This window comes from Lonchura striata, chromosome 32, assembly GCF_046129695.1.
Source record: "Lonchura striata isolate bLonStr1 chromosome 32, bLonStr1.mat, whole genome shotgun sequence".
In the NCBI taxonomy this organism is placed as follows: domain Eukaryota; kingdom Metazoa; phylum Chordata; class Aves; order Passeriformes; family Estrildidae; genus Lonchura; species Lonchura striata.
The window spans coordinates 3,358,986-3,385,625 of record NC_134634.1 but is presented as its reverse complement, the minus strand read 5'-3'; the positions used below and the strand labels follow the sequence as shown (position 1 = coordinate 3,385,625).

The 26,640-nt window shown below is 60.7% G+C and overlaps 2 protein-coding genes across 3 annotated transcripts in view; both read right to left on the bottom strand.

Annotated features, from left to right (window-relative positions):
- Positions 1 to 3,070: 3,070 nt before the first annotated feature.
- On the bottom strand, positions 3,071 to 7,794 carry EGR3 (early growth response 3). 2 transcript variants are annotated; one of them, XM_021548173.3, is made up of 2 exons: positions 7,489 to 7,794; positions 3,071 to 6,445 (listed from the first exon to the last, which is right to left on the bottom strand). In XM_021548173.3, the coding sequence occupies exons 1-2, from the start codon at positions 7,640 to 7,642 to the stop codon at positions 5,406 to 5,408; spliced, it is 1,194 nt and encodes a 397-aa protein (XP_021403848.1). In that variant the 5' UTR covers positions 7,643 to 7,794; the 3' UTR covers positions 3,071 to 5,405. The 2 variants fall into 2 exon arrangements, with proteins under 2 accessions (XP_021403848.1, XP_021403849.1); XM_021548174.3 differs by lacking the exon at positions 7,489 to 7,794 and adding an exon at positions 7,266 to 7,370.
- Positions 7,795 to 22,000: 14,206 nt separating this feature from the next.
- Positions 22,001 to 26,640, bottom strand: part of PEBP4 (phosphatidylethanolamine binding protein 4) — a 93,162-nt gene continuing 88,522 nt past the window's right edge. The window contains exon 7 of the mRNA XM_077789246.1: positions 22,001 to 22,434. Within this exon, the coding sequence (XP_077645372.1) occupies positions 22,343 to 22,434 (92 nt within the window). The 3' untranslated portion in view covers positions 22,001 to 22,342. The remainder of the gene's footprint in view (positions 22,435 to 26,640) is intronic.

Here is a 26,640-nt window from a genome sequence, read left to right as displayed (position 1 = left end):
CAAGGTGCCGCACGCGCTCCCCGCGCTCTGCCACCCAAGGGTGCTCCTCACCTTCCCGCTCCGTGCCAGGGCGGTCCTGCCCAGCGGGACACCCAGGCCTGGCTGCCAGAGAGGGTCCCCAGGGCCTGGTGGGCTCCTTCCTTGCTCCTGGGCTGCAGAAGGAACCCAAAGCCTTGGGGCAGCGTTGGGTGGCTCCTCGCTGGGGCAGCTCCTCTGCTGTGCCAGGATCTCCAGCATTGTCCAGCACGAGCCAGCGGTGGAGATGGCACCTCCAGCACCAGCAGCAGCAGCACAGCACCCTTGGGTGAAGCTGGGGGCTCTCCCTGTGCTCTGGTTCCTGCCCAAGTGAGCCACACACAAGGACACCGATGGCTCCCAAACCACCCCACAGCTCCTCGTGGCACAGGGACACCAATGGCTCCCAAACCACCCCACAGCTCCTCGTGGCACAGGGACACCAATGGCTCCCAAACCACCCCACAGCTCCTCGTGGCACAGGGACACTGATGGCTCCCAAACCATCCCTGCTGCCCCTCGTGGCACAGGGACACACAAGGACACCGATGGCTCCCAAACCACCCCACAGCTCCTCATGGCACAGGGACACACAGGGACACACAGGGACACCGATGGCTCCAAAACCATCCCCGCTGCCCCTCGTGGCACAGGGACACACACAGGGACACCGACGGTCCCAAACCATCCTGACAGGGACACCGATGGCTCCAAAACCATCCCGCAGCCCCTCACGGCACTGGGACACACAGGGACATCGATGATCCCAAACCATCCTGGAGCTCCTCATGGCACAGGGACACACAAGGACACAGATGGTCCCAAACCATCTCGACAGGGACACTGATGGCTCCCAAACCATCCTACAGCCCCTCACGGCACAGGGACACACAGGGACACCGATGGTCCCAAACCATCCTGCAGCCCCTCGTGGCACAGGGACACTGATGGTCCCAAACCTGCAGCCCCTCGTGGCACAGGGACACACAAGGACACAGATGGTCCCAAACCATCTCGACAGGGACACTGATGGTCCCAAACCATCTTGCAGCCCCTCGTGGCACAGGGACACCGATGGTTCCAAACCATCCCACAGCCCCTCACGGCACAGGGACACACAGGGACACGGATGGCTCCCAAACCATCCTGCAGCCCCTCGTGGCTGCAGGACCTCCAGAGCACACAGGGAAGGACAATCCCAGCTCATCCCAATCCAGCCACCAACACTCAACCACCGGGAATCCACGCAGGCGCCTGGTGCAGCGCCACAGCCAAGTCCTCAACACCTCTAGATGCCATCCCTGTCTGGGCCAGCTGTGCCCTGAGTCACCATCAGAGCCTGGATTTTCCCCAAAATTAAAGCCTCTCCAAGCCAGGGAGCTCAACAAACCCCTGCAATGGGCAGAGCAGCAGCTTCTCCCGGCCCACCTGCAGTTCCAAATCAAAAAGGAGGAAACCTGACAACATCACCAAGGCTTTCGTACCCTGGGAACAGCAGGAAAGAGCACGGTGCCAGTGCCAGCCACCAGCCCTGCCAGCAAGGAGGACACTGCTGGGGTGCCCAACCGGTCACGCTCCACCCCAGCACAGCAGGACCGAGGGACCCCCAGAGCCCCTGGGATCCTCCAGCACAATCCCAACTCCGGGATTCCGACCTCCATCCCCATCCCCGGGGAAGAATCCAACCACCACACGCCACCACTCCAAACATCCAAACGCCTCCAAGCTCCTTCTCCCACTCGTTCCTCGTGCCCGTGCGAGCGCCAGCGCTGAAACCCAGCGATTTATTTTTATCCCAAGCAATCCAGGCTGGGAAAAAAAAAAAAGAAAAAAAATCCCCTGCGGGCGAAGGGCGCGGGGGCATTACCGGCTGAAGCGGCGCGATCCTCTTTGGTGGCCCAAAGTTATCCCGGCGGCCGCCGGCAAAACGGTGACGGGGTCAAGGCGGCGACGGCACGAGCACGAAGAAACAGGATGGGAGGTCAAGGGCAAAGCAAGGACATGGCGGATTTTTGGGGAGAGGGTGGGTGCCCCCATCCCGGTTGGGTGCCCCCATCCTGGTTGGGTGCCCCAATCCCGGTTGGGTGCCCCAATCCCGATTGGGTGCCCCAATCCAAATTGCGTGCCCCAATCCCAGCTGGGTGACCCAATCCTGGTTGGGTGCCCCATCCCAGATGGGTGCCCCAATCTTGGCTAGGTGCCCCAATCACAGTTGGGTGCCCCAATCCCGGTTGGGTGCCCCAATCCCAGTTGGGTGCCCCAATCCCAGCTGGGTGCCCCAATCCCTGTTGGGTGCCCCAATCCCAGCTGGGTGACCCAATCTCAGTTGGGTGCCCCAATCGCAGCTGGGTGCCCCAATCGCAGCTGGGTGCCCCAATCCTGGTTGGGTGCCCCAATCCCAGCTGGGTGCCCCATCCCAGATGGGTGCCCCAATCCCGGTTGGGTGCCCCAATCCTGGTTGGGTGCCCCATCCCAGATGGGTGCCCCAATCCCGGTTGGGTGCCCCAATCCTGGTTGGGTGCCCCATCCCAGATGGGTGCCCCAATCCCGGCTGGGTGCCCCAATCCCGGCTGGGTGCCCCAGTCCCAATTGGGTGCCCCAGTCCCAGCTGGGTGCCCCATCCCAGCTGGGTGCCCCAATCCCAGCTGGGTGCCCCAGTCCCAATTGGGTGCCCCAGTCCCAGTTGGGTGCCCCATCCCAGATGGGTGACGCAAGGACGGAGCCAGTCGCCTTCGGGGTCATCCAGCGGGGTCTCGCTGTGCCGTCCTGTGGATAGAACTGAAGCAGAGGGAGGGGGACTGAGAAGAAAAAGTGGGTTATTGTTGTTTTTTTTTTTAAAAAAGTCATATAAAAAAATAATATTTACGGAAATACAGCACTGGGAAAAAAAAATTCTGTACAGACAGGTTTCAAAGTCGCCCGTAAAGAGACACAGCACCCACTTCCCTGCACATTTCAACCCTTTTTACACTCCCCTTACACATTAAAACCTTGGGTTTTTTACTTTCCAAACCAATATAGATCAATTTAAGCAAATAAAGATATTTACTACAGATTTTGATTGTCAGCAAACACAATATATTTACTGCATTAGCATTTGCTCACAGTGCAAATGGTACAACAATACATCAGTTCAATATTTCTGATTTTTTCCCTTAAAAATGCTGTATGCATTAACTATCATATTTGCATTACAACATGACAAATGAGCAAATGAAATGTGTGTGAAAATTATCACCTTTTCACAATATCAAGCATAATTTTTTTTTAACCTTAGTATAAGGTACTATAAATCCAAGAAATAAAAACATCCACAAAATATATTACATCTGGTATGATTTTTTTTTTTTTTCTCTAAGTACTCAACTTTATACAAAAGTCTTTCAAAAAATATCATTCCCTTAGGTTTGTGTGGTTAAACCTGATTGTGGTTTGGTTTTTTTTTTTTTTTGTTCCTTTCAGTTCACATAAATTAGACTGCATTCTTCCTTCTCTCTTTATTTTTTGTACGTTTTTAATGTGTTTTTTTGTGTTTTTTTTTTTCACATGCAGACATCAAACCTGGATAGCACGACCTTTTGGCAACAAAGATTTTTTTTTCTTTTTAAGTCATTATTATTTTTGCTTAGTTTAGCTTAAATGTCTGAGCACAGTTTTATTAAAACAAAAGAAGAAAAAAATCAGAGCAGTCATGCAATGACATGCACATACCAGAAGGAGAAAGAAAAAAAAAATAAAATAAAATAGAGGACTAATTGATTTTTCTCCTCCGTAGTTGGGTGATTGTTTTAAAGTGACCAAATAAAATAAAATAAAAATATCTCACATTATAAAAAGTATTCAGCAAAATACTGGGGTGCTTTTTTTTTTTTTCCCTGTATTTCTGTAAAGAATTTCCCTTCTGCTGAAAACAAAGGAAAAAAAAATTAACAAAAAGGAAAAGAAACCAAAAATAAGAAAACAAACCCAAAAGCTGCTGCCGGGACATCGCTCCCCGCCGCCCCCCGGAGTTGGGGGGACCCGCAGAGCCGCCCCCCGCCCCCAGCCTGGCCTGGGGGGCTGAGCCCTCTTACCTCCAGCACGGGGAGCCGGTGCTTGGGGACACGGGGGGGACACGGGGGGGACACGGGGACAACGGGGACAACGGGGACAACGGGGACAACAGGGACAACGGGGACAACGGGGACAACGGGGCTCCAGGCCCAGCGAGGAGAGCAGCCAGATCAGCTCCATCCATCCGTCTGTCCGTCCATCCATCCATCTGTCCGTCCATCCATCCGTCTGTCCATCCATCCATCCATCCATCCATCCATCATCCATCCTTCCATCCTTCCATCCATCCGTCCATACGTCCATCCATCCATGCATCCATCTGTCCATCCATCCATCCATCCATCCGTCCATCCATCCATCCGTCCATCCATCCATCCCTTCATCCATCATCTATCCATCCATCCATCATCCATCCATCCATCCATCCGTCCATCCATCCATCCCTTCATCCATCATCTATCCATCCATCCATCATCCATCCATCCATCCATCCGTCCATCCATCCATCCCTTCATCCATCATCTATCCATCCATCCATCATCCATCCATCCATCCATCCATCATCCATCCATCCCTCCATCCGTCCATCTGTCCATCATCCATCCGTCCATCCGTCCGTCCCCTCGCGGATCCTGCAGCGCCCAGCCCCGGGGGAGCCGGGCAGGACGGGACCGGGGGGGGGCCGATCGTGGAGCTGAGAGCCCCGGCAGGGCGGGCGGGTCGGACCGAGCCCCGGCATCCAGGTCAGCCGGGAATATTCCCGGGATGTGCCGCCCGGGCAGCCCGGAGCCGGGCCGGGCCGGAGCCGGGAGGTGGCGGGTGAGGGCCGCGGGGTGCGGGAGAGTCGGAGCCGGGAGAGGCGGGATGGGGCAATCCAGCCGGGATCCGGGCGGTGCCAGTAATCCAGGTGCGGGAGCGGGCAGCCGGGAGAGCCGGGCAAGGAGGGTGCGGACAGCCCGGCCCCGGGCGGGGCGGGTGCGGGGCGGCCGGGATCCGGGAGTTGCGGGAGCGGGCAGCCGGGACCCGGGCGGTGCGGGTGGAAGCAGCCGGGATGTGGAAGGTGCGGGAGCGGGCAGCCGGGATCCAGGTGCTGCGGGCAATCCCAGCGCGGGCAGCGCGAGTCCGGGCAATCCGGGTGCGGGCGGTGCGGGTCCCATCGATCCAAGTGCAGGCAGGATCCAGGTGCGGGCAGCCTGGAGCCGGTCAATCCGGGCGCGGGCAGAGCGGACCCGTCGCAGCACAAGCCCGGTATCCTGAACACCGTGGGGTTCCCCCCGGAGCGGTGCCGAGGGCAAGGGGAGGAGAAGGGGTGCCACCGCGCCGCCCCCCAAAATCCCTCAAGCGCACGTGGTGACGGCAGGGGCGAGGGCGACGGGGGGCGAGGTGGTGGCGGCGGCGGCGGGGGGCGCGGCGGGGGGCTGCACGCCCGAGCCCTTCTCGGCCTTCTTCTCCTTCTGCTTGAGGTGGATCTTGGCGTGCCGCTTGCGCTCGTCGGAGCGGGCGAACTTGCGGCCGCAGAACTCGCAGGCGAAGGGCTTCTCGCCGGTGTGGGTGCGGATGTGGGTGGTGAGGTGGTCGCTGCGGCTGAAGCTCCGCATGCAGATGCGGCACTGGAAGGGCTTGTGGCCCGTGTGGATGCGAAGGTGGCGGGTGAGCTCGTCGGAGCGGGAGAAGCGGCGGTCGCAGCCCTCGGCCGGGCAGGCGTGGGGCCGCTCGTGCAGCGGGGTCTTGCTGGGCCGGTTGGGATACTTGCGGGGTCGGATGGGCTTGAGCGTGAGGGGCGGCTGCGGCAGCCCCCCGAAACCCGGGTGGATCTGCTTGTCCTTGAAGGCCTTGATGGTCTCCAGCGGGGTTATGGGGGGCGGGTTGACGCGGATGGGGTCCAAGCTCTGGAAGGGTTTGTGCTCCGTGATGGTGCCCATGTCGTTGGGGTGGTGGTAGAGGTTATAGTCTGGGATCATGGGGAAGAGGTTGCTGTCCAAGGCGGGCTTGGCCGCCTGGTAATCCTGGGGGGAGTAGGTGAGGCCAGGGTTGCTCTGGGGGTCGTGGAAGGAGACGGGCTCTGGGTAGAGGTCACTGCAGGAGGAGTAGGGCGGCAGCGTGGGGTACATCTGGTCCACCTCGCCCTGCGGCGGCCCCATGCTGCCTGCCGAGCTCTGCGTGCTGGTGAGCGCGCCCGAGGACGGCGGCACCCCCAGGATGCCGGCGCTCATCAGGCTGATGATGTTGTCCTGGCACCAGTTGGAGGGCGAGTCAAAAGCGAATTTCCCCAGGTAGGTGACAGTCTTGTTGCCCGGGGCGGGTTGAAAAGTGCCCGAGTAGGAGGACAATTCCTGACCGGCCTTTTCGTTCGCTAAGCCAATGTCCATAACATTATCTGCAAAGTGCGAGAGAAGCGGGGCAGGGTGAGCCGGGAGGGCCCGGGGATGCACCGGGGGATGCTCCGGGGGATGCTCCGGGGAGCGGGGATGCACCGGTTCCCCCTCGCCTCGCTCCCCCCCCTTCCCCTCGCTGCTTCCACCCCGCGTATGCGGCGCTGCCTGCCGGGGGTCCCGACGATGCGGGGCCGCCCGCGCCGCCCCCGCGAGGAGCTGCCCGGGGTGGGTGGGTGGGTGGGGGGCACACCCCATCGCCGCGCCGCCGGGGGAAGGAGGTACCTGCGGCTACAGGTAGGCTTCCTCCCCGTCCAGCCCCGGCAGCGCTGGGCACTCCGCGGAGCCGGGGCTGCGGCCGCCGACGCCGTTACCAACTCGCCGCCTTCCCTGCGCCGAGCCCCGGCGAGGAGAAACACGGGGATGGGGAGGGGGGTGGGGGGTTTAGCCTGGCGGGGCTCCGCGTGGGAGCGGGGACACGCGGGGAGCACCCGCCCCCGCCGCCCTCGGCGCTCACCTGTGCCCCCCAGACCCTCCCTCTCTCCTGTCCTCCCCCCCACCCCGTTTTCCCCAGCCCCGCGCTCCGGGAAAGTCGGCGCCGCGTCCCGGGGAGCCCACGCTGCCGCCGCCGCCGCTGCGGGGTGTGGGGGGGCGGCCGCCACGGCCACGCGCGTCCGCGGCGCCTCCGCAGCCGCGCGGATCCCGGCGCGGGCGGGCGGCCCCTGCGCGCCTCGGGAGTGCCCGGCCTTGCCCTCCGTCCCCTCGGCCCTCCAGCTTTTCCACCCGGGTTCTCCTCCCCACGGAGCCCGGCCGCCGTCCCCGTACCTGCGGCGGCGGCTCGGCGGCGGCAGCGCTCGGCGGAGCCCTGCAGCGATCGCGCGGAGACACGGCGAGGAAAGGGGTGGGTGGGTGCGGGGGGGGGACGCTCCCCAGCCCCAGCTCTTCCCTTCCCTCCGAGGCTCCATGACACCCACAGCATCCTCCTCCTCGCCCCACCGGCTCCCCCCTGCTCCTGCCTTTTCCCCATTTTCCTTCTCTCCCGCTTTACCTGCAGCCATCTGGTTGTAGTGAGCCACCGAGTCGCTGGTGCTGGAGAAGATATTCAAAGAGTTGGGGATCTCCTCTGGGTACAGATTGTCAGGCAATTGGTTCATCAAAGTGTTCATGGTCCCCGGCAGCTTCTCCAGTAGTTTGCCTGTCATAGCACTGGAGGAAAAGGCTGGTTCAACGTGGCTCCGAGCTCGGCTCCCGAGGAAACAACATCCGAGTGGCAAATCCGTGCGAGGGAAATCATGCAAGAAGAAAAGTTGGGGCGGGGGCGGCGGGGGGGAGGAGGAGGAGGCGGGGGGGGGGCTGGGGGTGGCCGCGGAGGAGGGGGCGCGGGGGGGGCGCGGTCCTCCGTGGGTCCCTTGGTGGTGTTTCCTCGAGGGGGAGGGGGCGATCTGGCTGGCAGATGTGGTTGTAGAAGCTGGGGGGGGGGGTGGTGGTGGGGGGGAGGATTTAACCCCTCCTCTCTCTCTCTCTCTCTCCTCTCTCTCTGTCGCCGGCTCCCGGCCCCGGCCCCGCTTCCCCCGCGCTCGGCCCCGCTGCGCTCGCCGGTTCCTTCTCTGCCGCCCGACTGCTCCGCCGGGGACTCCGCGGGGCCTTTATGCGGGAGCGCTCCGTGACGTAGCTGCCCATATATGGACAGACAAAGCCGAGCCGAGGCCGAGACGTCACAATGGAAGCTCCGCACAATGGAACGTTGGAGAGAGCAGGAAGCGGCGGGGACGGGGGACAGGGGACCGGGCGAGGGGAACCGGCAGCCCTGCACCGGCCAACGGCAACCGGGCACCGGATTCCGGGATGGGGGCACCGGCAACGGGGCATGCTGCCCCGGGCAAGGGGGACAGGGCAGCGGACGCCGGTCAAAGGGGACCAGGCATGCCGCATCGGGGAGGGGGTAGCCGGTACCGGGCATCCTGCACCGGGCAATGGGGACCGGGAGCTGGGCATCCCGCACCGGAGAAGGGGTACCGGGATTCCTGCACCAAGCACCGGGCATCCTGTGGCGGGGGTACCAGGCTCCCTGCACCGGGCAGCGGGCACCGGGAGCCCTGCGCAGGGCACGGGGCATCCTGCGCTTGTCACCGAGTACAGGGGACCGGGCGTGCATCGGGCACTGGGCACCGGGCACCTTGCACCGGACACCGGGCGCAGCGCACCGGACCGGGGGTCTCTCCCTCTGCATCCCCCGCGCCGAGCGGTGCCGTGCCCCTGCGCAGGGCGGCCGGCGGCGGCTCCAGCCCTTCCAGCCCGGATCTTTCCCCCCGGGAAGCAGCGGGGGCGCGGGGACAGTCCGCCCCCGCCGTGCCTGACCTGCGGCCGCCTCCGGGGCTGCTCAGAGCCAGGCTCTTACCGGGAGGTTTTTTTTTTTTCCTCCAGTGGAGACCAAGAACGGCCACAAACCCCATCCCGCAGCCCGGGCTGGCACAGGAACGGGATGGGAGCCGTGCAGGGAAAGCCACAGCGCCAGGCAGTGGAGTTTGGTGGGAAGGAGAGGGTCAGAGTGGGGGGGCTGCAGAAGCCTCCAGCCCCTAGGTGTAGTGGCAGCGGTGACAGAGGGGATGGCTCTGCCCCGAGCCGCCCCCTCCCCATGTCCCGACTCCCGTGGAGAACAGCGCTTGGAATACTTTAAAAACAGGTAACACTTGTTGGTCGCCTGTGATTTTAACCTCACCTCCCCCCTTTAAAAGTTTGGCACTTCCAAGGCGTCAGTAATTAGGTGGTTTCGTGCTAAGTGTGCCAACTGATGCTATCTTTAAAACCCTCCGAGTTATATAGCAAATGTATGGAAAAATGCTGTGTTGCAATAGCTCCACTTACCCAATTCCTGCAGGGCCGGCTTTGCCATGGGAGTGAAATCCGGGCTACGGGAGGGCTGCGGCGGGAGGGGACCGGGCAATCGCCGCGGGGACGCGGGGCACGGGCACACCGGGGGCCGTGGAGGTGCAGCGGGGCCCGGGCGCGGCCGCTGCGCGGTGCCGGCAGCCGCCCGGGGCGGGGGCCGGGGTGGGCGGGGGGTGCTGCTGTGTGCGGGGCGGGGGGAGCGCTCCCGGGGGTGGGGGGCAGCGACCCCCGACTTGGGCTGTTCGTGACCGCGGGGGGACGAGGGGCCTGTGTGTTCCATCAACTTCAGGGTCACCATTGACTTCAGAGCCCCCCACATCCACTTCAGAGACCCCCACATCCACTTCAGAGCCCCCCACATCCACTTCAGAGACCCCCACATCCACTTCAGGGCCCCCGCGCACTCCAGGGCCGCTCATTCACTGCAGCCCCCCAGCACTGCAACCCCAAGCAGGGCACCGATGCCCCTCCATCGACCGACCCCCCCTTCCACCAGAAGTCCCCCTTACCCTGTGCAGAGCCCCCCATCCTGTGCAGATCCCCACCCTTTGTAGAACCCCCACATCTTGCACGGAACCCCCCATCCTGTGCAGATCCCCACCCTTTGTAGAACCCCCACATCTTGCACGGAACCCCCCATCCTGTGCAGATCCCCACCCTTTGTAGAGCCCCCACATCTTGCACGGAACCCCCCATCCTGTGCAGAACCCCCCACCCTCCTTAGACCCCCCCCATCCTGCACAGAGCCCCCTTCCTTTGCACCCTTTCCACCCCCCATCCTTCGCAGGGCACTCTGCTTGTTTTGCACCCCTCTGTCCGTCTCTCACCCCACCCTGCACCCCTCCCGCCGCCCCCCAAGCCGCTGCGCCCCTTCTCCAGCGCATCCCCCGCCCGCCCCGCCCGTGGCCCGGCGCGGCCCGGGGGGAGCGCGGCGGCGGCGGCGGCGGCGGCGGCGGCGGCGGGGGGAACGGGGGGGGAGCTCGGGGCGGCGGCGGGCGGGCGGCCGAGGGGAAGCGCCATACAAGGCCTGGATCCGGCCCCGCCTCCGCTCCCTTCTTTGGCCGCCGGTTCCGGCGCCCCCGGCGCTGCCGAGGTGCGCGGCGGGCGCGGGGCGCGGAGGGGGATCCACAGCCCGCGCCCCCCTCGGGCAACACCGCCACGACCCGCGGGGGTGAGGAGGGGGTCCCGCGGACACCCCCGTCCCACGGGAGTCCTCCCCCGGCACCGCATTCCCACGGTGGGAGCGCGCCCGCAGCCGCAGCGCCGGGGATGCTGCGGGGCCCCCGCTGCGTGTCCGGCTCCCACGGCCCCGCAGGTCAGAGCAGGGACCCCTCCCCAAAATTAAACGACCCCTCCTCAACGCTTCATTGTGGCCGGTGCCACCCCCACCACCACCCGGTTCCTCCCGATTTGTAGCGGAGGGTGCGGGTTTGCTCAGCCTTATCGGCACCCACGGGCGAGGATCCCGTGGGGAATTCCTGCTCCGGAGCAAGCAGCTCCTCGCCCTGCTCTGGAAAACTCCGCATCCCCACGAGTGCCAGCCCCACGCCCGGCTCAGCCGAGCCGGGTGGGTGTCTGCCCCCCGAGGGTGACAGCGACACGGGAGCGTGAACGCTCACCTGCCCCACCCCCGACACGAGTGGCACCTGCTTCCCGCTGGGAATGCAGCTGGTTCCTGCCCCGTCGGGCTGTGGGTGCACCCCAAACCCTCGCGGGGGGGGGTTTAGGCTGGGTTTAAAGCTCCTGAGTGATGAGGACCTGCCCTAAACCTGAGCGGGACAGCTCAGGCACGGCCAGCGGTTCGATTGGGAACGGTCTTAAGCCAAAATAAACCGAGGCAGACTCGGACTGGCGCGGAAACAACGGCGTGGGGGTCGGACTGGCTTAGTTACAGCTCAGCTGAACGGGTCGGAGCATCCCGAGCAGAATTCCCAACGGGAGGTGGGGGGGAAAACAGAGAGAGTCTCACCTGGGATGGCTCCGGATGGTTTTAAATTACAGCCCAGGCTGGATGGAGTCTGCAGCTGAGAGGTTTCGCTCGTTTTTTGGTCATCCCACACATCTGCCTCGCGTGAACCCCATCCCGATCCGGGTGTTTCGGTAACCTGGATCAGCACTGCTGGCATTCCATGCACATGGAGCATCCCCCCGGCCCCTCTCAGGTGAGACCCCACCTGCGGTGCGGGGTCCAGGTCTGGGAAGGACGCGGAACAGCAGCCCCTCTGCGCTGGAGCCAGGCTGGGAGAGCTGGGAATGCTCCCCTGGGGCAGGGAGGGATCCAGAGAGAGCTGGGAATGCTCCCCTGGAGAGGAGAAAGATCCAGGGAGAGCTCAGAGCCCTTCCAGGGCCTGAAGGGGCTCCAGGAGAGCTGGAGAGGGACTGGGGACAAGGGATGGAGGGACAGGACACAGGGAATGACTCCCACTGCCAGAGGGCCGGGATGGATGGATGGATGGATGGATGGATGGATGGATGGATGGATGGATGGGATATTGGGAAGGAATTCCTGTCTGGGAGGGTGGTGAGGAGCTCACTTGGAATTCCCAGAGGAGCTGTGGCTGCCCCTGGATGCCTGGAAGTGCCCAAGGCCAGGATGGACAGGGCTTGGAGCAGCCTGGGGTAATGGGAGGTGCCCCTACCCATGGCAGGGGGTGGCACTGGCTGAGTCTTAAGGTCCCTCCCCACCCAAATCATTCCAGAATTCCACGAAATACTGCCATCCCTCCTCAATCCCAAGTGTCCCACACCTCGCAGCAGCCCGTGCAGGGGCTGTGACAAACAGTGACATTATTTAACCGTGTCCCACCCTGGCAGTGGCACCCGTGACACCCACCCAAGTGCTGGCAGTGTCCCCTCAGCGAGGAACCGAGAGCCCCCAGCTCCCACCCCGACCCCCCTCGGGGGTGTGTGATGCTGTGTGCAGCCAAACCCCGTCCCCAAAACCCCGCTGGCACCCATGGGAGCGGGACCGTGTTCCCCTGGGTGCTGTCACCTTCTCCCCACTCCTCTCGGTCTTGTGACCGAGCGGGTCCCGATGGATGTGCCGGGAGCCCTGCAGGTGCTCCGGGCTGCACATCCTGGGGGACCCCCGGCCTTCGAAAAGGGGAACTCGCCAGGGTTTTTCACCTAATTAACGACAGCTTAATTGTACTTATAGGGAAGGCAACGCGAGCCCAGGTTTCGTGCCTTGTGGCCAGGCTGATGGGCTGCTCGCTCCCTAAAATTCACTCGAGAGAGAGCTGAGCCTTGAAGGCTGGGGGGGACAGCAGGAGCTGCTCCTGCTCAGCGCCTCAGGAGCTCTGGAAAGCTCCACACGGTTCTGTGTTTGAGCCTTTTCACTCCGCGGAGGCAGAGAGGGCTGACCTGTAAGGATGGCGATGAGCACCAGCATTGTCACCTCACCCTGGGTTACGAAGGATGCTCCGCACGGAGCCTGAGGCACGCACCGGAGCACGGAGCACCGGAGCACGGAGCCTTCCCTCCCCAGCCCTGGGATCGGCTGCGGACGCAGATCCGGGGCTGGTAAGGTCACGGAGTGGTAAACAGAGTGTGGCTGGTGGGGAGCTGAAAGGTCACCGGCCTCCCACCCCCGCGGGGCCACGCGTGGAGGCGGCTGCGGGGATGCTCGACAGCACAAACTTGTCTGGAGCGGCTCGCAGAGGGGAAAAACCCACCCCCAGCCACCCAAAGCACGGGGTGGGCGTCGCGGGGGTATCTGATGGAGCCTCTCGGTGGTTACTCAGGGCTGTGAATTTTGTTTGGTTTGCAAGTGCTGAGCTGATGCGGCACCTCAGGGCAAACAGCAGCTGGCCAGATGTGGCTGTACCAGCAGCAGTTTGTTCTCCGAGCATTCCATGGCCTGGCATGAAAGATGCTCAGCACTGGCAGGGATGGGATTCAGGGTAATCTGTAATTTCTGGGGGAGGAGAGATTTTCTTTGTTGTTGTTGCTGTTGTGGGAAATCCTCATTTCAGGCCAAACTCTGACTGAGGGAACTTCAGGCAGGAGAAACTGCTGGGCAGCCTTCGTGATCCCGGCCTGTGTCCTTCCCAACGCTCCTGCCTCACCTCGGTTTTCCTGATTTGCCTGTGAAAACTCCACACCCTCCTCCTCCTCCGGAAATATTGGGAAACACTTGCACTGAAATATGCATGGAAAAGAAGATGGGCATCTCCCTCATGGAAAAGGAGATGGGAATCTTCTTCATGGAAAAGGAGATGGGAATCTCCTTCATGGAAAAGGAGACTGATACGGAGAATGAGATTGGCATCTCCCTCATGGAAAAGGAGACTGGCATCTCCCTCAGGGAAAAGGAGACTGATATCTCCTTCATGGAAAAGGAGACTGGCATCTCCTTCATGGAAAAGGAGACTGGCATCTCCTCCATGGAGAATGAGGCTGGCATCTCCTTCATGGAAAAGGAGATGGGAATCTCCTTCATGGAAAAGGAGACTGATATGGAGAATGAGATTGGCATCACCTTCATGGAAAAGGAGACTGGCATCACCTTCATGGAAAAGGAGACTGGCATCTCCCTCCTGGAAAAGGAGACTGGCATCTCCTCCATGGAGAATGAGGATGGCATCTCCCTCCTCCTGCAGGGGAGGAAGGGACCCCCAGGCAGAACTTGCTGCCCTGGGGTGTCCCTGGGTAGATCCCAAGGAATGGATCCCCATAAGCCAAACCCCAGGGTGGCTATGGCAGCATTGTGGGTGGCTGTGGGAAGCCATTTCCTGCCTCAGTTTCCCCCGTGGCAAGGCAGGGATCAGCTCTGCCTCACCCTGAGCGGCAGCAGGATGAAAATCTTGGGATGGGGAGGCAAAGCCCTTTGGACAGAGCTCCAAACATCTTGCTGATCCTGGGAAATGGGTTCTGGGTGGCCGGGCTCGGTTCCGGAAGGGAACAGCCCTGGGAGATGGCCGGAGGCCAGGGATGCACCTGCAGGAGCGTTTCGGGGTGCCGTGGGGGGATGCTGTTCCCAAAAAGCATCCCACAGCTTCCCGCTGCTCCCAGGGGTGGGGGACTCCAACCCCACAGCTCTGGCTGCTCCCGGGGGTTGGGGGGTGCCAGCGAGGGGCTGCCGAGAGCTCTGGGGGACTGGGAACCTCTGGGACGTCTCCAAGACAGGTCCGGTTTCCCAAGCCCTTCCTGTTCTTACCCAGCTGGGGAACAATAGCAGCGGCAGCTGGCGCAGTGTGACCTGCAGATAAGGAGGCAGCTGATGAACAGGGAAACGACAGAGTGAAAGTGGTCCCGAGGGAGCAGCAGCAGTGGGAAGGGCGGGATTCCAGCCAGGGATCAGGAGCAGAGCCGGCTGCAAAGCCAAGGATGATTTTATGGCACCAGAGGCAACCTCAGCGTGGTGGCCCCAGGAAGGAGCCCTGGAGTGACCCCATGAGAAGTTTGCAAAAGGAGACCACAAAGGCGTTTTTTTTTGAACGTGAAACCAAGAAACAGAAGAGGAACTGGAGGCTGGAATCGCAGCTCCCAGAGCTGTGCCCATGACGGAGACGGGAGAGATTCCCTGACGGAGAGGAGAAGAGGACATCAGAACCCCCCAAATTCACCTCCTCCAGCGGAAAAAGGGCTCGGTGTGGTGTCAGCACAGAGGGGGAAATCCAGCGGGGTGGGAGGGGCGGGATGTCCTCCCAGACAGAGAATTCCAAAGGCTGCGCGCCTGGGAAAAAGCGCTGCTCCCTCCGGCTGAGCTACAACCGGCCCGGGAGAAACTGGGGAGAGGCCAAAGGCGAGGGATCCGTGAGCCATTGAAACCGGCCCGGGGGGGAATTTGCCATTTCCTAGCAATGAGGAAACGTGGGGCTGGCAGAGGAGCCGCGGGGCTGCGGGCAGGGAATGGGAAGCGAGAGCAGCCGGCAAGTGAGGACAGGCCGGGCCGGGGCCGCGGGGCGAGTCCGTCCGTCCTGCCCGGGGAGCAGCGGGGCGCTGGCGGAGCCGCCCGGCTCTTCCCACCGCACCTGGGCACGCAGAGCATCCTCCTCATCCCGCAGCCAGCCGGGCCGAGCAGGGCCGTGCCAGGCAGCCGGGCACGGCAGCTCCTGGGCTGGGACCACCGGTATCAAAAAACGCTCCGGTTGTTTTTTGTTCTGCCGAGGAGCGTTTTGGGGCAAACCACATCTGAAGGTGCTCGTGGCTCCCCGAGGAGTGGGAGAGGCTTGGGAGCTTTCCCACCGCGGCGGGCAAACCCAGCTCAAACCGACTCGGGGAGCAGCTGAAAGAGGAAACAAAACCTGGGCTGGGTTTCTCCCCGCCGAGCATCCCTTGGATGCTCATCCCAGGATGGCTGCAGCGCCTCCGGGCACAGCTGAGCTGCTGCCTCCCCTCAGGAACAGCTGGAATTTGCATCCCAGGATGCTGCCAGAGCACGGCTGAATGATCCAGCCCCACTGAGCAGGATGGGGGTCCAGGACCCCAAAACCAACCCAGCTCTGGCCCTGGCTCCCCAGACAGCCCCACAAAGCCCCTCTGATGTTACACAGCATGTTGGAAACCCAATAATAATGAATTATTGCTAATTAATGAAACCATCACTGCAGGACCAGCCTGGCATGGGCACAGAGGTGGGGACACGTCCCTGTCCTCGCCTTTCCTGCCTTACCTATTACTTCAGGAGCCCTAAATTCCTGCCACGGCCCAGCTGCCTCTCCCAGGGCCCGCCCAGCTGCTCCTGGAGCAGCAGAGCCGAGCAGCAGCTCCCAGGGCAAGCTCCCACCCCATCCCCACCCCCAGACCGGGGGTTTGTTGTGGGGGTTCAGGACTCCGGGACAGTTTGGGTGGATGGAGACCAGAGATTTCTGAAGGCTGCTCTGAGAATATTTGGTTTATTAGAGAGGGTGAAAGGCCCTGCTTGGAGTCACCAGATGTGACCCGTGGCAGGCCCCAGGGCGTGGGGGGAGATCAAGGGGTAGGGGGAGATAAGAGAGGATCCCAAGAGGATGTTCCAGGAGAGGGGCAATTCCAAGAGAACGGAAATTCCAAGAGAGCGTCTGGCTCCTCAGGGACCCCTTATCAGGTGGTTCAAGGTGGGCTGGAACAAGACTTGGGCCAATGGGGTCACAGACTCCTGATGCTTCAGGGGAGGGTTACAGGTGTGGGATGAACATTTTGGGAGTGAGACAGAACATTCCATTTAACCTTTGGATCTACCTGTAGGTAAGGGCATTGTTCAACCAGAATAGGGATTGTCTTCAACCTGGCTGTAATTGTGTTCTGCTTGTGCAGTAACTAAGGTTCGGTATCTCACAACTTGCTATTCTTTCAATCTGTATTTCCTAAATCTTTCGCCAGGCGATCATATTTATCAGTCTTTCTTGTTTCATCGTCCCCAACGGTTTGTGCGTCCCCAGCACGAGGACGAAGGCTGGGAGCTCCTCGCTGGCTCATCCCAGCGTCGCCCACCCCTGCCTCAGCATCCCGTGGGGCTGCTGCTGTTCAGCTGGCCGGGGGATTCTCCCACGTCGGCTCCCAAAACGGGCAGGGCCGCTCGTCCCCGCGCTGCTGCGCGTCCCCAGCAGCACGTGGGGATTTGGGGATTATCCCTCCTGACCTATTTCCCGGGGGGGTGGGGGGTGCAGCCCGGCTTAGCTCAGGGAACGCTTGAGGAGTGCAGAGATCTGCAGATAGAGGAGCTCCGAGAGGTGTGAGATATCAGTAATTAATTCGCAGGTTGATATAGTTATGCGCTTAGATCATCATCAGCTGATCCTGCTAATCCCTTCTTGAGCAAGTCCCGGGCTGAGGGGGAGCTGCTGCCTGGCACCGCCGAGCTCCTGGCAGCTGGGTTGTCCCTGTGGCATCCCCAGTGCCACCGAGGCTTTGGGGGTGCCAGGGGTGTCCCCCAGTACCCACTCCTTAAGCCCCCGGCCTTAAATCTGCATTTTCCTGGGGTGAGTCCTCTGCATCTGCCCCCCTTGAGCTGGGGGCTGAGACTTTCTCCCATTAATTATTTCAGTGATTATTGAAAACAGGTAATTGTTACCCTGTTGGCTTAGGGCTCGTGTTTAGCACGAGGTTCTCCTGGCCTCCAGCCCAGTTTTGGCAAGAAACACCCCCCGTGTGCTGCTGGGTGCTGCTGCTTCTCAGCAGGATCACTCAGTTTTCACGAGTTCATTGTTAATTTTTAAACCCCAAGTCCTCCTCTCCCTCAGTCATCCCTTGGAGTGGGTGGCTTTGCTTCGGGAAAGGGCTGGAATTGCCCAAACCCATCTTGGAGCCCCATCCTGGGAGAACAAAGGGGAGCTGTGCCCATCCCACAGCCACGCCTGGGCTCAGCTCAGCTCCCAGCCCCCCAAAATCCCTGGGATTCTGTGTTTGCACGGGTTTGTGGCCTTGGAATGCAGCTGGGCTCTGCAGGGCTGGTGAATCCACGCTGGAATTCCTGGGATGTGCCATTGGTGCTGGAGGTCCCAGCTTCCACCCCACCGAGCCCACACCTGAGCTCACCCCACTCTGTTTTCTCCCAGCCCTTCACGCGAAAAAGCCATGAAGCCACGACAGTGGAAAGTCGAGGTAACAAATACAAATAAAACTTCCTCTGGAGGCTAAAAATGACACCTTAGACAGTGAAAAAAAAAACTTCTCTGGGTGACAATAACAGAGCGTGGAGCTATTTCAGTGTTGGGCTGTTCCATTGCAGCACTCGGCGCTGGGGTTGTGGCTGCTCAAAACCAGCCACTTCCCCAGGGACGTGACGTGTTTCCTTTCCATCACAAACTGATTTAGAAGCAAAACTTTCTACATTTAGGCAGCTGAGAGACTCAGCTTCTCTTTTCTCTCTTGCGCCCGATGGTGAGCGAATGGAAGGAGAGATAAAGGGGGTGGGACCAGCACGAAGTGACTGTACGTGGCTTCCTCCTTGTGAGTTTTTCCCTTCACTCTTTCTAAATAATCGAAAAGTGAACCAGAAAACCACAATTAATATTTTCCATGCCGTGGAGGCCTCGTGTGCATCCCAGTGAGAATTTGTGGCGGGGGGCTGGCCAGGGCTGCTGCGTTTGCGGCCCTGAGTGCCCCAACAAGGGCACGGGTGCCTGGTGCTGTGTCCTGGCAGGGATTGTCCCACCAGCAGGGCAGACCCCTGGTCCAGATCATTCCTGTCCCCACCTCCATCTCCTTCCCCATCCCCGCCTCCATCCTCATCCCTGTTCTCATTCTCCATCTCATCCTCATTTCCATTTCCGTTCTCCATCCCTGTCCTCATCCTTGTTCCCACTCTCAATCCCTATTCCCACTCTCAATCCTCATCCCATCTCCATCTCCATTTCCATCTCCAGTTTATCTCCATCTCCATCCTACCCCCATCCTCATCTTCATTCATGTTCCTCCATCTCCATCTTCATCCCATCCCCATCCCCAGTTTCATCTCCACTCCCCTCTCCTCCACCTTCACCTCACTCCCATCCTTGTTCTCTATCCCATTTCCCACCTGTCCCATCCACATCCCCACCTCCATTTCCACCTCATCCCCATTCTCCATCTCTTCCCCCATTCCCATTCCCATTTCCATTCTCCATCCCATTTCCACTCTCCATCCCATCCCATTTTCATCTCTATTCTCCATCTCATCCCATTCCCATTTCCATTCTCCATCTCTGCCGTTCCAATTTCCATCCCCATTCTCCATCTCTGCCCCCATTCCCATTCCCATTCCCATTCCCATTCCCATTCCCATTCCCATTCCCATTCTCCATCTTTTCCTCCATTCCCATTTCCATTCTCCATCTCATTTCCACTCTCCATCCCATTTTCATCTCTATTCTCCATCTCATCCCATTTCCATTCTCCATCTCTGCCGTTCCAATTTCCATCCCCATTCTCCATCTCTGCCCCCATTCCCATTCCCATTCCCATTCCCATTCCCATTCCCATTCCCATTCCCATTCCCATTTCCACTCTCCGTCCCATCCCATTTTCATCTTTATTCTCCATCTCATCCCATTCCCATCCCCATTCTCCATCTCTGCCCCCATTCCCATTCCGATTTCCATTCTCCATCCCATCCCCATCTCTATTCTTCATCCTATCCCATCCCCATTCCCATTTCCATTCTCCATCTCTGCCGTTCCAATTTCCATCCCCATTCTCCATCTCTGCCCCCATTCCCATTCCAATTCCCATTTCCACTCTCCATCCCATCCCATTTTCATCTCTATTCTCCATCTCATCCCATTCCCATCCCCATTCTCCATCTCTGCCCCCATTCCCATTCCGATTTCCATTCTCCATCCCATCCCCATCTCTATTCTTCATCCCATCCCATCCCCATCCCCATTCCCATTCTCCATCTCTGTTCCCATCCCATCAGTGTCACACAGGGCCGTGGGTCACTCTGGCTCCCAGCGATCCCAATCCCAGCTCAGCTCGATTTGCCTCATCCCCAATTAAACCCAGGAACGACGGCGATCATTTCCTAGAAGGACAAACATCCGATTGCCTTTTCTCCACCAAAAATAACCCCCCCGAGCCGCAGGGAGCCGGGGCAGGGAGGGCAGGGGGATGGAGTTCGGCTGCAGGATGTCAGCCGAGCTGTGACCTCTCATTTACACCCGAGCCTCGCTCCAATCCAGGGCCAATTACACCCTGCTCTGAGGGCAGGCATAGAAAAAGGAGAAATCCAACTTTAGCAGACTTCCATGACATCTCGGTGTCATTTCCTCTGCTGCTAATCTTAGCGCCAGTGGCAGCAGGGTTCATGTTTTTTTGGTGGTTATTTTTTTTTGGTTGTTTTTTTATTTTCCCTGCGTTGTGGTGTTGCCCAGCTTCCTTTTTTTGTCGCTTTCCTTCCTGCCGGCTCCTGCAGCTTCACCCAGCGCTGTGTGCCCAGGGCAAGGCTGGATGCTGCTCCCGCATCCCCCGTGGATCCCGGATCCCTCCCGGAGGGGTCGGAGCTCTGCGGGACCCGCCGTGATTCAGCCCCTGCGAGGCACAGAGCCGCTTCCTGCGGGGAAAGTCCCGGCCGAGTTTAACCCTCAGAGCAGGACTGACATCCGAGTTTAACCTCCAGTGCAGGACTGGAATCCACGTTTAGCAACCCAGGACTGAAATCCACATTTAACCCCTCAGAGCAGGACTGACATCCGAGTTTAACCTCCAGTGCAGGACTGGAATCCACGTTTAACAACTCAGGACTGAAATCCACATTTAACCCCTCAGAGCAGGACTGACATCCGAGTTTAACCTCCAGTGCAGGACTGGAATCCACGTTTAACAACCCAGGACTGAAATCCACATTTAACCCCTCAGAGCAGGACTGACATCCGAGTTTAACCTCCAGTGCAGGACTGGAATCCACGTTTAACAACCCAGGACTGAAATCCACATTTAACCCCTCAGAGCAGGACTGACATCCGAGTTTAATCTCCAGTGCAGGACTGGAATCCACGTTTAACAACCCAGGACTGAAATCCACATTTAACCCCTCAGAGCAGGACTGACATCCACATTTAACCACCCAGGACTGAAATCCATGTTTAGGCCCCCAGTGCAGGACTGAAATCCACATTTAACCCCTCAGTACAGGACTAAAATCCAAGTTTTAGTCTCCAGTGCAGGACTAAAACCCACATTTAACAACCCAGGACTGAAATCAATGTCTAGGCCCTCAGTGCAGGACTGAAATCCATGTTTAGGCCCCCAGTGCAGGACTGAAATCCACATTTAACCCCTCAGTGCAGGACTGAAATCCACATTTAACCCCTCAGTACAGGACTGAAACCCATGTTTAACAACCCAGGAGTGAAATCCACGTTTAGGCCCTCAGTGCAGGACTGAAATCCACATTTAACCCCTCAGTGCAGGACTAAAATCCACATTTAACCCCCAGTGCAGGAGTGAAATCCACATTTAACCCCTCAGTGCAGGACTGAAATCCACATTTAACCCCTCAGTGCAGGACTGAAATCCACATTTAACCCCCCAGTACAGGACTAAAATCCACATTTAACCCTCAGTGCAGGACTGAGATCTGCTCTCTCTGCAGGGGCCCAGGGAAGGTGAGCAGCAGGACAGCACGGAGATGTTTTTTCGGGATGATTTTGCTTTGTTCCTGACCCAGGCACTGATGCAGAGCTGAGGTGCAGCAACCAGAGCACCACAGCCCCTCTGAAGGATCCCAGGCCTCCCTGCCCAGCCCTGAGCGAGTCATTCCCTTGTGCCTCAGTTTCCCCCACCCACAGAATGTCCTGGGCTCCCGCTCCCCGTGGTTTCTTCCAAGGGCAATATTATTCCTGGCCACGGGCAGGACAGAGGTGGCTTTGTCACAGCGCAGACACCGGGATGTGCCTCGGGGAGGACCTGCAGGCAGGTGAATCCGAGCCTCGGAGAAAACCGAGTCTTAGATGAAAGCCTAATTAAGGAGCTAATTAAAGGGGAGGTCCGGCTAAGTGGCCAGCAGGCAGAGCTCTGCTGGTTTCTGCCTTTCATTTTGGTTTTGCTTTCCAAGAGAAACGGGCTGAGGGCACAGGCAGGGCAGTGCCCAGTTCTGCGCCCGGTGCCACCAAGGGAGCCCCGGGCAGGCGTCGCCGTCCCCGTCCCCTCCTGGTGTCACCTAAACCAGGCTCTGGCTGTCCCCTGCTGCCATTGCCCACAGGGGTCTGTCTGCTCATCCCACGCAGACCCCAAAATGCCGGGGGCTCACCCCACCACACGGCCCCGTGTGCTCCATCCAAACTTTATTCGGGAAGCTGCAGGCATCCAACTCAAAGTCCCCAAAGTGCCAGGGGGACATGCAGGGGGTCCAAGTCAGAAATGGGGCGAAGGGAGGACGAGGGGAGATGCCAGAATTCCTGGGGTACCCAGGTGAGCTGGGACACCTCCTGCCATCTCCCCAGAGGGGAAGGGAACTTGGCTTTGGGAGGGGAGGAGCTGGGGTTGGTGCTGTGGCTCTGGGCTGGGAGAGGGGTGGGCTCGTCCTCGGTGGGCCCTGGGGTCCCCTCTGCTCCGGGCAGAGGTGGCTCTGTGGTGTGGGGATGTGCAGGGCGAGGAAGGGATGGCCGCAGTTAATCCTTGTAGTTTTTGGTGAGGAACTGGGTCGAGGCCACGGGCTGGCCCAGATGAAAATCATCCACAAAGTCCTTCAAGTCCCAGGTGCCTGGGGAGAGAGGAAAAGGGGGTGAGCAGGGCTGGAGGAGGGCTGGAGAGGGGAGCAGCCCTGTGCAGCTGCTGCTCTGCCCCAAACCACATCCTGCACAGCCCAGGAGGCCCCAGGGACAGCGAGAAGTCCCAGGGACCCCAGCTCGGATCGCGCCAGGGGTACCTAAGCTCTTCTCCTGCCCCATGACCTTTGGAGCAAACCTTCCTACGGCTTCCTACGAGCCCACCCCGGGGGTGGCCTGGCTGGAAATCCCCCTGGGGATGCCACAGGACGTCCCCTCGTCCCCCTCAGTGGCATTCACTGAGCTGCTGCTCCACAGGCTGCTGGAGCAGAGGGGGTTCCTCATTCCTGACCCTCCTCCCCCGCTGCCTGCCCTGACCCCCGGATCCCGGAGCTCCGGGGGCAGCTTCTGCTGGATCCAGCCGTGCTTTTTCCACCTAGGCAGCAGGGAAACCCTCGTCAGGTCGAAGGGCCCGAGGGATTCCCTCATACCCGGCCCCTGCGGGGCAGAAATCCCCCTGAGCCCTGCCGGGGTCGGGCACCGAGCCTGTGTCTGGCTGGCGGTGCCGGAGCATCCTGCTCCGAGCGGGGGCTTTCCCTGGCAGCCACACAGCTCCCGCTGCCCCTCCTTGCGGGCCGCCGGGGAAAGGGGCCCGTTGTTTATCTGAAACCTGTCCTGTCCTCTTCCTGGCTGCTCTCGAATGTCACGCGGCAGCCTGGCAGCCTTTATCTGCTGCCGCATCTCAGCCCCGACTGGAGCACAGCGTCCCCTTTGCTCTTGCACGAAAAGTGCTGAGCAAAACCCGAGCTGCTGCATCACCCCCGTGGGGTGGGGATGGCTCGGGGAGCTGGCGGAGTTCCCACCCTCTCCTCACCTCGGGCTCTGAGCTCCAAAAAAAAGCTCTGGAGATTCTCGTGGTGCCGGCACCGCAGCCCGTGACCCCGCGGAGCTGCGGGAGGCCGCGCCTGGGATGCTCCAGGGCCAGGGAAGGAGCTCAGGAAGGAGCTGCATCCCACATTCCAGCTGGGATGAGATGCTGGAATGCACCAGGCTGCTCCTGGAGGCTCCCGGGTGTCCCCTGCCACCCTCCGAGGACACAAACCAGGCTGAGAGCGAGGACAGTCCCAATGTCCTGCACTGGGACCCAGAGCCACGAGCCCCAAATTCCACCTGGGCAGAAGGGCAGCTCCTCGCTCGGGGGTCGCAGCCCAGCCCCCTCCGTGCTGGGGGTCCCGGTGAAGGCGGCGCCAGGGGAAGGAGCCTCGGGGGGAGCCGCTCCCGCTGCGCCCGCAGCCTTCTCCGGGTGGGTGCCTTTCATCCAGCGGCTTTCAAAGCGCCGGGAAAAGCCCACGGGAGAGCCGCCGGTGCCACGCGGGGCCGGGCTGAGAGCGGGACGCGGCTCCCCCGGCTCCCAGCGGGGCCGGAGCTGGCGCTGATGTTCGCGGAGCCTCCGGAGGGGCGCGGATGAAAGGAGCCGGGGGAGGCAGAGCCTCTGCGGGGCTGCAGGCGCCGGCCCCGGCCCTCGCCCTGCTCGTGGGGCTGGGGTTTTTCCTGACCTACTTTCCTACCTGCCCTGGCACCGGCAGTGCCCGGCCCGTCGGGCCAGGGAAAGCCCCGGGGCAGCCGCGGGTGTGGCAAAGGGGGGATGCGCCTGGGGAGGGGGTGCCAAATTTGGGGCACCCTACACCAAATCCAACCCCTCGGGTGCGTCCCCAAAGCGGGGACATCCCTGGGCCAGCCGTCCCGAATCAGCCCGGCTGGCTGCCAGGGCTGGGGACTGTGAGTCACTGGGACCACGGAGCCGGCAAAGGAGCAGGGCCCGGCCGGCGAGCCGAGGTCGCGGCGTCGCTGTCCCCTCTCCCCGCCGCAACAATGCGGCGTTTCATCCGCGGCTTGGTCCGCTTTCAAGCTCATTTCCCAAAGGATTAAATCATCCCGCTTGGCTCTTATCTGCGCACCCGCCGGAGGAAGAGGAGTGCCCGCTGACACCCACACGTGCGCGGCCGCCCGAGCCCGGAGCGCCCGATGGGGAAACTGAGGCACGAGGCAACGGCCGGGCGCGGGGAGCTCGGCATCCCGCCGATCCCACAGGTTTCCCAGCGCTGCCGCTGCCTCCTGCCCACCCCCCGAAGGCCGGTCCCCTCCTCCCCCGGCCCTCCCCGGCTGTAATTGATCGGCCTCATCAGCGGCGATGCTCTCCCGACGGGAGCCCTGATGCTCCTGTGCCCAGATTAACGATGTCCCAGCGGAGGTGGGCGGGAGGCCGGCCGCTGCTTTGGTCACCGTGAAGTGACACGCGGGGACTTGGGCCGGCACCGGGCTCTCCCCGCAGCCCTTTGCCACCTCCGGTGCCGGCCGCAGCCTTTCCCTCCCCGCCGGGGCCCAGTCCAACCCGATTTTCCAGCTGGGTGGATCGGGCTGGAGGCGCACAAGGTCGGCTCATGAGTCAAAGCCGCGGCCCCGATCCGGAGCTGGAGCTGGAGAGGGATGGAGCCAAAGGCTGGCCGGGCTCATCCCTGTCCCTGCTCCCCAAGGCAAAATTTCTGGAAGGAAAAAAAAAAAAAAAAAAAAAAAAAAAAAAAAAAAAAACCAACAAAAAAATCCATTCCCGGTTGTAAAACACCTTTCCAGGACAAGGAGGGACTTTGGGAATGCTGGAGCCTCTCCCCAGCTCTCTGGAGCTTATGGGAAGCAGAGGGATGAACTCGGGTGCAATTAAGCAGCAAGATTTTGTGCTAATTAATGATCCCCCTCGATGAAAGCTGTGGGGGAACTTTAATTACCCAGCACCACAGGCGGGGTCTGGTGGGTGCCTGAATTCCCCCAGCTGTGGAATTTCCCGTGGATCGGAGCCCGTGGCGGGCGCTGCCGCCTCGGGATGCCGCGGTGGCTGTGACATTTTGCAGACCACAAATTATTATCTTGCATCTCCCCAAAACACAACCGCGGCTTCTAACACCCCTGGCTGCGAGGGAAGTGGGGTGAGTGGCAGGAAGAGCCGTGGGGACACCCCAAATGTCCCCACCTTCGGTACTGAGCGAAGCTGGTGCTCGGTGACAATTTAGTGGCACGGCCAAAAGCTGAAGTGAATCAGACTCCAGAGGAGAAACTGAGGCTCTGAGTTATTTGCCTGAGGTCACAGGGAGCCGGCTGGTGCTGGGATTGATCAGAAACACTCACGGGGAAGGATCAGGGTGGTTTTTTACCCCCTGATGAAACAAGATTTTTGCTCAAGAGACGCCCTGGAGAAACACCTCGGCCGTAAACAACTGATTTCCACATTGCCACAAGTGACACGGGGACGTGTCCAGGTCCTGCAGCCCTTCCAGCACCCGACCTGTGCCCGTCGGTGCCACCAACCGGGACATCCCCACGGCAGGGTGGAAATGTCCCCGCTGCCTCTGAGCTGCTGGCGCTGCCCAGCCAGGCGAGGAGGGACAAGAAACAGGGATTGCCCCTCGCGTTTTAAATTCCCAGGGATCTTTTCCAGGAGCAGGGACAGGCGACGCGGGCAGGTCCCGGTTTAGTGCCCTCTTCTGGAGGCTCGGGCCGAGCTCCTGCCATCCCGCCTGCCACTGTCACCTCCCCCGGCTCGGCTCGGCCGCGCTTGGCCCGCGACCTTGCCTGGCCTGGCCTCCGGAGCACATCCCGCGCCAGCAGGGGAATTTTCCTGGGAGCTGAACAGAAACGCTCTGGTTGGGCTCAGCTCTGCCAGGGGACGAGCTGCCAGAGGGAGGGATGCCCAGCACAGGGATGCACCCTGAGGCTGGGCACATCCCGCTGCTGGGATGGACCAGTGCCACCCCCTGTGCCCGGTCAGGACGTGTCCCTGTCCAGGGCTGGTGGTGATGGGTGTCCCCAGCCTCGGTGAGATGTCGCTGTCACCAGATGAAGGATGGAGTAAAAACAGCAAGAAGGGGTTCATTTGAGGCCAAATAAATGGGAAATTCTGAGCAAGGATGCAAACTGTGCCTGCGGCATCGCCGGAAGAACCTGCATCTCTCCTGCTGCGGGAGAGGAGCAAGGCAGAGCCCGGGCTGGGTTCTCATCTGTGATCCTTTGGGGTTGGGGTCACCCCCTCCTTGTTCCCCCCTTCTGCCAAAGGTGTCTGCTCCTCTCCCCCGTGCGCTGCCTTTGCACCACGGGGCTGGATGCACCCGATCCATCGGCGTTCATCCCGCTGCCTTGGGGATGGATTTATT

Excerpts from the sequence above, each read along its gene's own strand:
- EGR3 (XM_021548173.3), bottom strand. The coding sequence starts at position 7,642 with ATGACAGGCAAACTACTGGAGAAGCTGCCGGGGACCATGAACACTTTG. Across the intron at positions 6,446-7,488 it reads CTACAACCAGATGGCTGCAG|ATAATGTTATGGACATTGGC; the intron begins GTAAAGCGGGAG and ends CGCACTTTGCAG.